At 42.7% G+C, this 11,172-nt stretch overlaps 1 protein-coding gene and 1 non-coding gene across 2 annotated transcripts; both read right to left on the reverse strand.

Annotated features, from left to right (window-relative positions):
• Positions 1 to 1,185: 1,185 nt before the first annotated feature.
• Positions 1,186 to 3,875, reverse strand: RPL37 (ribosomal protein L37). Its single transcript, XM_059916303.1, has 4 exons — positions 3,781 to 3,875; positions 2,905 to 3,040; positions 2,576 to 2,660; positions 1,186 to 1,300 (listed from the first exon to the last, which is right to left on the reverse strand). The coding sequence occupies exons 1-4, from the start codon at positions 3,781 to 3,783 to the stop codon at positions 1,231 to 1,233; spliced, it is 294 nt and encodes a 97-aa protein (XP_059772286.1). The 5' UTR covers positions 3,784 to 3,875; the 3' UTR covers positions 1,186 to 1,230.
• Positions 1,383 to 1,461, reverse strand: LOC132364219 (small nucleolar RNA SNORD72). Its single transcript, XR_009502764.1, has one exon. It is a non-coding gene; the product is annotated as a small nucleolar RNA SNORD72 (small nucleolar RNA).
• Positions 3,876 to 11,172: the final 7,297 nt, after the last annotated feature.

Raw genomic sequence — 11,172 nt, forward strand, 5'->3', positions numbered from 1 at the left:
TTTAGATCAGCAGGGGCTTCTGTAGAAGTCAAGTGTAAGCTAAGACCTGAAGGATGAGTTAGGAAAAAAGCGGGAGGAAAGGAATTAGCTAGAATTTTGTGAATGCATTCTAAAGGTAAGGTTGGTGAGGCAGTGATGATCATGAAGACCCCTTCAAGGTCAGGTTAAGGACGTGATACTTAATACAATGGGAAGCTAAAAGCTAGGACTGCACAGCATGGCCACACTGCTACTTTATGCCAGTTGTTCCAACACTTACGCTGTTTAATTAATGTTCTGTTCTCTCATTCAGCAGTCCAACAAACTCAGCCTTGTCTTCACTTCAAAAAACTGTATGGCAGTAACACCAGAACTGGGAAAGCAAGGCAAAAAAATTCAGAGCACTGAAAATCAATGATCACCCAGCTAAGGGTTAAAATAATTCCAGGGATCTATTTATCATTGCCTTTAGCCTACAAATATTAGTTTATACTTGGCCTTCCTTTACATTCTACTCAATCCACTGCATTTGCCCGTGGCCCTGCAAACTTTCTTCCATATTTTGTTGTTGACTCACACTGAGCAGGTTGCCTTAGTTTTTCACTTAGCTGACCACCTTAAACGGCATGCACAGCCTATAACCTAGATGCCAGGCAACAGTTAAGATCACCTTTCCAAAAATCTGAAAAAGTATATGCATAGCTGCATCACTTTGCTATACACCAGAAACTAACGCAGTACTGTTAACCAACTATACGCCAATAAACATTTTAAGAAAAAAGAAAAAATCACCTTTCTGAAATAGAATTCATTGAACTCCTATCCTTCACATTCTCACCGGTACTCCAAAGCCTATCGTACACGACTGACAACCACTCCCCAAAGACCACAGATGTTACTAAAAGAGATTAAGTTATGCTCTTTCACTTAGTCTAACATTTTAAATATCCGTATGTGTTGTACTAAGAATTGTACTACGTAAATTCACTATATTCTTCACATCATCTGCCAGTGTTGTCTGTTTGAAGGAATCCTGGAATTCTGCTTGTTCCTTGTCCTCTTAAGCAGTATCACAACCCAGTTCAAAAGTTACAGTTCCAAAACAGCCACTTAACAAGTAAATCTGATTTTAAGCTGTCGCATTCGCAAACCTATATAAATCATCGATACAAGCCTATTAAAAATACCTTAGCACACCAGACACTCTTTTTAAAACCGGAACATTTATTGCGTGACTAATAACTGAAATCCTTAAGATGAACTGGATGCTGCAACAGCTGCCCTCTTGGGTTTAGGTGTTGTTCCTTCACGGAATCCATGCCTGCACCGTGTTAAAAACAAGAACAGTTACTTCAGCAATGCCAACACATACATTTTAATTTTCGCTAAAACAGATTTTTATGAGCTTATCTCAGTTAAATCTGAAATCAATATTGAATTCATATGTTCAGACATTTATTTTTACAACATCACTGATAAGCTGCAGTATTTACTTCCTTCTGCTTCAAGATAGCCATTTCAGGAATACAGATAACTTTAATTGGGAAAAAAAAAAAAAAAAAAGGGCAACATATTTGGTTGTACTGATCACTGGGCCAGCATTTCCCCACCACTTAAGATTCCTAAGGCATTTGTGAAAACGGGTTCTTAAATTACGAGCCAGAGATCCTACTTTCCTTTAGCCAAGGAAAAACAATGTGTTTAATGGTAGACATTTTCTCAACTGCTTAACTACTCTATATCTTAACTCATTTAATATTAACACCTACTTGAAGTGTACCGTTATCCCTCTTTTGAGGGACAGACAGGTTAAAGTTGGCTTCAATTCATGCTCTTAACTCTTACATTGAACAAGCAGACCACTGAATCCTAAGCCTATACTACTGTATAACAGTCTTATACATTAGGAAGTGCAAAGCGCAAAGAAAGGTCACTTCAGCACATGAACACAAGCACATCTAAAGGTGTTGTATTTACAAACGCCCAAACTGTCTTGAGGTCTTTTAACATTTGAAAACCTGGAATTGAGCGGTAGAGATCAGAAATTCTGCTAAATATCCTACACTGCAGAGGACAACTGCCCTCCCCAACAAAGAAATCACCTCAGCTGAGACCTTACATGGGTTAACCCCTCAAAAGCTACCACTAAAATGCAGTTTCTCTGTTTAGTCTAGATGGAGGCTGAAATTAAAACTCTAAGGCCTGTCTTTTAAGTAATAAAAGATATAAAATTTCTTTCTACACAAACGCAATAGCAACTGACAGTTTTCTAGAGCAGACTTGCCCAAAGCCACAAAACCCGAAAGTCTCCTTTATGCACGATTATCTTGACAAATTTTGGTAGGAAGGTGAAATGTAGGTATGCTAACAAATGTCATCACATTTTCTGGAGTCTAGCTCCAACTAAGCCCCAGCATGTATAGCTCATACTACTGTTTACTGAGAGATTCACAAGATCTAAACTAACTGATCTGAAGGTTATGGTGGCAGAAGAGAAAAGTTCCTTGCTAATACCTCATCCCACCAACCAGGGCAGTTGAGAGGATAATTATGCAAGCTCACAGAACCAACTACAACTGAAACATAAAAACTGTACCTGAATCTGCGGTATACAATTTTTAGGTGCCTCATTCGACCAGTCCCGGTGGTATTTCGTCTTTTAGCTTTAGCACTCCAGTTATCTAAAACACACATTCAGGTGAACGTTCTATAAGGTTTTTCCCCACACACCTTGTAAGCACAGTCGGTCAATATACTTAAAAATGCCTGCCCTGGGTTTTAACCCCACTTCATCGCTATACAGATGCCCCATTCTGCTAGGGACCGCCTAATGCTCAGTCATGCCCCACTGAGGTACAAAACAAACACGGGACAATTCTCAACGCCAGGATACACTCTACCAGAGTCCCGTAAACATGCACTTACACTTCCTCTTCCGCTTGGCAGGGTAGCCACATTTACCACAGGTCGACTTCTGCAGGTGGTAGGCCTTAGAGCCACAGCGGCGGCACAACGTGTGCGTCTTATTCCGACGCTTTCCAAACGAGGACGTTCCCTTCGTCTACAAGTTAAGGGGACAGACGATTCTTCAATCTGGCAATTTCTACACACGTTCTTACGTTTTCAGTTAAAGAAACACCATGACAACCACAGGGTCTCCAACTGTGGGAGTCTGACTTTTCTTTTTTTTTTAAAATGTGGTTTATTTATTTTATTTACATGTTTTCAAATCGACTGCAATGTATTAAGAATTCAAATGCTATAAACACAGCAAAGTCTGACTTTTCTTTAACGCTAAATCAGAAACCTCTACCGGAATTTCACGTCATCTAAAGCCCCCTGCAAGAGTTGCTGTGTTTTGAAATCCGCTACGTTATTAAAAAGAAGAAAAAAAGATATAATGCAAAAGACGAGATAACGTGGTTTTCCTACCCAACCCTACTCCAAAAACTAAGAGCTCCTGCCCAGGGACCACCGCCAACGATTCCTTGGCTTACAGAGCCCAACACTCTCAAACTATGCTTCTTCTGTCCTTTCCCATAGCAGAGCAGGGCTGTGCGGGCTCCCCAAAGGTCAGACAGAAGCAAGGCGCCTAGACCAGCTGCAGCTCCACGACTGCAAGCCCCGCACTCCCAGACAGATAGGGACCATTCTTCTGCCTCTCGAGGGCCACCGCATGTCCCTTTCCTGCCCACCGGCTCCCATTATCGGAAACCTTGCCGGGCCCCCACGGACAGCAAGGAACGCGGCGCAGGGCGCTAGGATGGAAGCCGATTCCGAGAGCTCTTGCAGACCACTCACCATCTCGCTTCTGCCGCCGAGACCAAAGAGACCGAAAGAGAAGTCACTTCCGCTATATCGCGCTCAGAAGCTTCCGCCCAGGAAAGTACTTCCGGCGGGGCGCGGTGCACCGCTCTCAAGCGTCCGTCGCTGCAGCGTGGGTGGGGCCGAGAGGAGGATCCCGAGCCAGGCGGGGCCAATAGAAGGTTCAGAGGGGCGGGGCTCACAGCTTTCTGGGTCCGGGGTGGGCGTCTGTGTAGGGTTCGGGGTGGGACTGGGGTTCTTCGCCAGGTTCTTCCTCAGTCCCGCCGGAAGCTTTCGGCTGACGCTGATCATCGCTGAGAGGTCGCTAGGAGGACGGAGCTGGGCTCAGAATATGAAGAGAAAGGCAAATAATGTTTTTTCTAACTGTAGTACTTTAGAGGCAAATGATTTGATCCCCAATCTTGTTATGCCAAGGAATCAGACGTGGAACTTGTTAAATATTGTTTCCTAAACTCTAACGTGAGGAAATCTGGTTCAGCAGCTTTGGATGGGGCTTGGACATCTGTACTTCAAAACACTATAGTGTTAATGTTGGTGGTTCCCAGGCCTTCTTGATAAACGCTAATCCACTTGTAACCTTCTTGCCTAGGAAAGCCCCCACCCTCGCAAAAGGATAAAATATCCAAACATTTAAGAGTTAGGGAAAAACGATCCTAAATGTGCGTGCTTTCTAAAGGAAACAGAATTCGTGACTTATCACTTGTGAAATACTGGCAAAGTTTATTAACTAACTACCAGCAGAACAAGGTGACGTCTAGGAATTAGAGGTTTAATTTTGACAGGTTAACAGTTGATTAGTGCCTAGTCAGTACTAGGCTCTTCTAGAAACTGGGAATAGAAACATTAACAGGACATAGTCCCTGTCTTCATGGAAGTGGTAGGTGGGGAGTAGGGGGTTCAGGGGGAGGTGCAGCCAGGAGAGAGAGAGAGAAGGCCAACATTTGGGTGTTTGGACCATATGGACCATACTGCAGTTCAGGGGAGACTTAACTGGATTAGGTGTTGTATTAGTTCCCCATTGCCATTCTAGCAATTTACCACAAACGTAACGGCTTAATACTAAACGTTTAATCAACGAGTATAAAGTTTCAGTTACGCAAGATGAATACATTCTAGAGATCTGCAGTACAATACTGCATCTACAGTTGACAATACTGTATCTTACACTTAAGGACGATAATCACAAACCACCAGCTAGTCTTTAAGCTACAGTCAATCAAATAATTTCCTTTCTTTGCTTCACACTTTATATAGTCTTTCCCCTGGCTCATAGAATGTTACTAACCACTTCTGGTTTGGTGCTGCCCTTTTTGGATCGATTTTTGCTAAAATACACTTAAATTTTAACTATGCCTGTTTATCTTTTAATAGGCCCTTCTAAGTACTCTGGCCCCACCCAGATAATTCTCTCATCTCCATGTCAGCTGATTAGCAGCCTTAATTGTCCTTTGCCTTGTAACGGTATTCACAGGTTGTGTCATCTTTGGGGAAGATGATTATTCTGCTTAGCACAAGTGTTATGACAAATGAGATCAGTGTAGACTGTTGTTGAACCCAAGTTAGTGTGCCTGAGGCACAGTGAGGCCAAACAAACTGAAACATTGGAGTTTGGAGCAGAGAAAGGACCAAACAAGGAGGACAGCGCAGCGCATGCTCAAAAGACCTGAACTCTCTAGTGGTTTTGGGGGAAGAATTTTTTGGGTTTTTTAAAAAATCATTTATTTATTTTTTGGCCCTGTGGTGCGGATCTTATTTTCCGGACTAGAGATTGAACCTGGCCCTCTGCAGTGAAAGCCCAAAGTCCTAACCATTGGACCACCAGGGAATTCCTTCAGGGAAGAGTTTTTAAAGGCAAAATAAGGGCTGCAGGGCATGTGACTTTCTTCTGATTGGTTGGTGGTGAGGTAAGAGAGTGGTGTTCCAGGTTCTGATTGGTTGGTGGTGAGGTAAGAGAGTGGTGTTCCAGGTTCTGATTGGTTGGTAGTGAGGTAAGAGAGTGGTGTTCCAGCAATCTTGTGCTCAGCCACCCTCCACCTCCACCTGGGGGCCTTAGTTCCCATAGCAGAACTCAAAAATTTGTATCAGATTACTGTGTATATCCACTGGGGAGTAACTAGGACTCTGCTTTATCGCTGCACTGTTGGTTCTTGACTGCCTTTCTTTTGTTTCTGCATTCCCTCACTTCCCTAATTAGTAACTGTTCGAATCTACCCTTTGGAACACAGCAGCGAAGATCTAGGAGGCTGAAGCCTTTTTCCTACAGACAAGAAAAGGGGGACATGGAAAGGCTTTTGTACCCAGGAGGGCCCCACAGGGTGCTGCTCGGTTTCAGGAAGGGTAGGACAGGTAGCAACCACTGAGGACACAAATTGTGTGACAGGCACTATGTCCGAGTCTCTTTTACCCCAGACATTCCCCAAACTGTAAACATCAGAGTGAAATATTTTTCCTCCTCTCCCTTTTTGGTGTGCTTGAAATCACACCATTCTGGCCCTGGTCAGGTAGGCCCTTGGCTCTATAGAGGCCTATGAAGCCAGTTTAGAATTTCCAGATTTCTATCCAAATGCCAGGTTTAGGTCGGGAGTAGAATGACTTCTGAAACAGATGATCCTGTTACAGAGTCCAAGCTCTCTGCTTGCCGCACGGCAGGCCAATAAACTGGGAGACGAGGTGTTGAGGCAAAGAATACGACTTTATTTGGAAAGCCGGCGGACTGAAAAGATGGCGGATTAGGGTCCCCAAAAAACCATCTTAGCGGGGTCTGGATGCCAGTTTCTTTCATAGAATCAGAGCGGGGAGTAAAGTAAAAAGGCAAAATAGAGAGGGAGATTCGGGGAGGAAGTAAAGTAAAAAGGGTAAACATCTTCTGGAATGACCAGCCTCGGGGAGGGGTTGGTTAATTTCTTCTTTCTTGCAGCCATTCACAGGTGGGTGGGGTTCCCTGAGGCAGTCCATTATGTATGATTATAATAACAAAAGCTATGAAAAGCAAATGCTAAAGTCAAAGAAACAGATCCAACATGGAGTCAAAATTGGCTCTTCCCTGTTGCAATCTCTGCTGTTACTTATGGTGTTTTGCCTTTTAGCAGAGAGTGATAGAGACTTCATAAATCTTGCATCTATTGTTCTGATATAGTTCAGGTCTCTTGACTTGACCTGCCTTTTTTTCCTACAATAGATGAAATTAGTGCTGACCTCTCTCTTTAAAAAAAATCACATAATTTAAACTCCTAGCTGCAAGCAAAATTTTTACACCTGTTTCACTGTATTTGATGTGAGGGATATATTTTCAAATCTTTATCTCCTGGCCACCATTCCCCCAGCTCACTTCTGAAACCGTGTAACTCAGATTGGGGCTCGAACCTGCGGTGTTTTAACTGAGATCACACACCTGGTCTCAGGATTTAGACCCACGGTCTTTTCTTGATGTCTCATCACAGAAAGAATTCAGTGAGAGACAAAGTGATAGGTAAGAAGTGGATTTATTTAGAGAGAAACACGCTCCACAGACAGAGTGGGGGCCGTCTCAGAAGGCGAGAAAGGCACCAGGGTATGGGGTTGTCAGGTTTTTTATGGGTGGGTAATTTCATAGGCTAATGAGTAGGAGGAGTATTCCAGCTATTTGGGGGAAGGGGTGGGGATTTCCAGGAATTGGGCCTACTTTTTTTTAAAAAAAATAAATGTATTTATTTATTTTTGGTTGCTTTGGTCGTTGCCGCGTGCGGGCTTTCTCTAGTTGCGGCGAGCAGGGGCTACTCTTCGTTGCGGTGCGCGGGCTTCTCACTGCGTTGGCTTCTCTTGTTGCCGAGCACAGGCTCTAGGTGCACGGGCTTCAGTAGTTGCAGCACACGGGCTCAGTAGTTGTGGCTCACGGGCTCTAGAGCACAGGCTCAGTAGTTGTGGTGCATGGGGTTAGTTGCTCCGCGGCATGTGAATCTTCCCGGACCAGGGCTCGGACCTGTGTCCTCTGCATTGGCAGGCGGATTCTTAACCACTGAGCCACCAGGGAAGCCCAGGCCTACTTTTTGACCTTTATTGTTGGCCTTGGAACTGTCATGGCGCCTATGGGTGTGTCATTTAGCTTGCAGATGTGTTACAATGAGCATATACTGAGGCTCAAGGTCTAGTGGAATTAGACTGGTCTACCATCTTGGACCTATTTGGTTCTAATTAGTTTATATCATGTCCTCAGGCTATGTCATTCTTTTAAAGGTTTTGCCCTGCCCGCTTCCCTCCTGTTCACTTCCATTTGCATTCTAAGTGTGTGCAATGCAGATTTCCTGTTACCAAGGAACTGAATTTAAACTTCCTCCCCTAAATTTAAATTTTATTGTGAAATATGTAACTTCAAATAAACACTTTTCTTCCCATCAGCTTTGAGATCTCCTGGAGCAAGTTCTTGTGGGAGAGGAGGGTATTTAGGGGGAGCAGTGGGGAGGAGATGGGGTTTGAGAAGCTGGTTATTAGAATACCTTACCAACCAAGTTGAATTAAAAGAAAAGATTGGCAAACCTACTAACATTGCCAATCAAATTGTTAGTATTAGGTGGGATACATCTCTTGAAACCCATACCTTTGTGACACATTTTAAAACTCTCAACCTAAAGTTAATTTTTAATGTCATATATGGATTCTCTTATTCTTTTTCAACCTTAGGGACACCAGAATTTAATGAATCATTATCCTTGGTTATGCTCAGCATTGGTCCATGCATGGCCTGCTTTCACTTACATGTTTAACTATTTACCTTTAATAATTTAATAAACACCTATAAACTCATTCCCAGATGATATCCTATGTCTAACTCCATGATTTCCCTGTCCTCCAATCCCATCCCATCCCTAGCCTCCCCTAACCAAGGTAGCCATCCTTCTGAAGTTCATTTCCTTACTTCTCATTTTATATAATTATATTGATTCCATGTGTATTCCTAAAATGTGTGTGTATGTGTCTGTATTTACATTATTTTGAGCTTTTTAAAAAGGGTTTCATGCAGCATATAATATTTGGGGACTTAAAATTTCCCCTTAATATTGTTATGATTTATTTATGTATACTGTGGGTCACTGAAGTTCATTCTTTTTCAGTGCTGTATATTACATTATATGAGATACCACAGTTTACTCATCCAGTATCCTGTTGATAGTTATTTAGATTGTTTTCAGGTTCTTGTGAACTATAAATGAAAATAAAAACCAACTAGATAGTTTTTTAAAAAATTAAAGTCAGCTAACAAGACAAAAAATGTAAACTATTAAAATAAATAGAAATGTTTAAAGTAGAAGGTATGAATACCGCTGTAGTCATATCACCAGAGATACCAGTGTTACAATTGGAGTATCTCTTTCCTGGCTGTCTTCTTTAAAATATAATGTATATGTATATACACATATTGTATACATACACTATACACATATTAACTTTTTAAATAAAAATGGGATCTAGGGCTTCCCTGGTGGCGCAGTGGTTGAGAGTCTGCCTGCCAATGCAGGGGACACGGGTTCGAGCCCTGGTCTGGGAGGATCCCGCGTGCCGCAGAGCGGCTGGGCCCGTGAGCCACAACTACTGAGCCTGCGCGTCTGGAGCCTGTGCTCTGCAGCCGGAGAGGCCGCGATAGTGAGAGGCCTGCGCACCGCGATGAAGAGTGGCCCCCGCTTGCCACGACTGGAGAGAGCCCTCGCACAGAAACAAAGACCCAACACAGCCATAAATAAATAAATATTAAAAAAAAACAAAAACATCCTGTTCCTTGTTTCAGTTCTAGTTAAAAAAAAAAAAAAATGGGATCTATAACTTGCTGTTTTCCATAATATATCATGGATATCACTACTTGTCAATATGTGTAGATTTACTTCATCCTTTTTTTTTTTCTTTTTTTTTTGTGGTATATGGGATGAGGGCAGAATGGTTTTGTAGCTTTTGCACTTTATTTAATTTATGTATTTATTTAAAGTCTTTATTGAATTTGTTACAATACTGCTTCTCTTTTATGTTTTGGTTTTTTGGCCGTGAGGCATGTGGGGTCTTAGCTCCCCGACCAGGGATCGAACTCGCACCCCCTGCTTCGGAAGGTGAAGTCTTAACCACTGGACCGCCAGGGAAGTCCCTACTTCATCACTTTTAACTTCATTTTGGTATTGCATTGGAACTGAGCAGAACTCTGCACCCCACTCCCACCCCACCCCAAGCACAAAGGCTCCTTCATGTCTCCTGCCTCTTGTTTATAGAAAAGCTGAAGTCTCCCAGGCCTCCCTGAGTCGCAAAACAGCAAGCTCAAGCCGTTAATGATTAGGACAATAGAGTCACAGACTCAGTGTCTGATGCACATTCCTGAGTTGTTTTACAGGTACTATAACTGCCACCAGAGGGGAAAAGCTAACTGCATGATGACTAGACTGTAGCCATGACATAAGCTGCTCCACCTTGAGCAGTACTGAATCTATGGCTAGTTACAATTCCAAGAACTGGCCTTAAGAGAATGGGATTAACACTATTGCTCATAATAATGTATATCTTGGTGGGCATCAAAATAATTGTAGCTTGTTCTGCCTGCATATGTAAGTGGGCAACTAAAATTGTCAGCAAAGAGATACTGCAAACCCATGCTGACATCTTCCACTCTAAGAATACGGTGCCCTTTGTCAGAATGAAGAAGTTACAGAAGACAGACCTTCGCCCATGATCCCGTAGAAATGGAATGATGTTCTGACAAGTGGGGATTTGTAAGCAGCTTTTGGCAGGAGAAAGCTTTTTGCAGGAAAGAGCTCTCTGCAGGAGGCCCTTTTGCCTTGTCACTAACCTTAAACCAGGCGCCCCCCATGCTCTACTCATCTCCAGCCCTAGCGTGCCTTTCAAATCTTGATCACACAATACCTTGCGTAATCTGTTGGTTCTTTCTATAGATCAAAGAAGTTGAAATGAAGAATAAGTAATTAACAGATGACCAGTTATCTTCCCTAGCTTCCCCTTCAGTAATCTTGCGAACAAACTGTGTGAACAAGATAGCATCTAAAGAAAAATCACAGGAAGTTGACAAGCCTGCATACAAGTCTGCACACAGTGGGGGATGGCGATGACTCCCACCCCCTATCTCAATGATTAACTGAGATTACTTCCCTTTTTCCCTATAAAAACTTTCATGGCCAAGCATAAATTTCAGAGGTGGTTTTTGGGGACACTGAGTCCACCATCTCCCCAGATTGCCAGCATTCTGATTAAAAGCAACTTTCCTTTCTACCAACATTTGTCTCTCTCTCTCGAGTATTTTTTTTTGATTTTTTATTTACATTTATTTATTTATTTATTTATTTTGGGCTGTGTTGGGTCTTCGTTGCTGCGCACGGGCTTTCTCTAGTTGCAGCGAGCAGG

This window comes from Balaenoptera ricei, chromosome 3, assembly GCF_028023285.1.
Source record: "Balaenoptera ricei isolate mBalRic1 chromosome 3, mBalRic1.hap2, whole genome shotgun sequence".
Taxonomy (NCBI): domain Eukaryota; kingdom Metazoa; phylum Chordata; class Mammalia; order Artiodactyla; family Balaenopteridae; genus Balaenoptera; species Balaenoptera ricei.

Excerpts from the sequence above, each read along its gene's own strand:
- RPL37 (XM_059916303.1), bottom strand. Across the intron at positions 2,661-2,904 it reads TGCCAAGCGGAAGAGGAAGT|ATAACTGGAGTGCTAAAGCT; the intron begins GTAAGTGCATGT and ends TGTGTGTTTTAG. Across the intron at positions 1,301-2,575 it reads ATTGTATACCGCAGATTCAG|GCATGGATTCCGTGAAGGAA; the intron begins GTACAGTTTTTA and ends AACACGGTGCAG.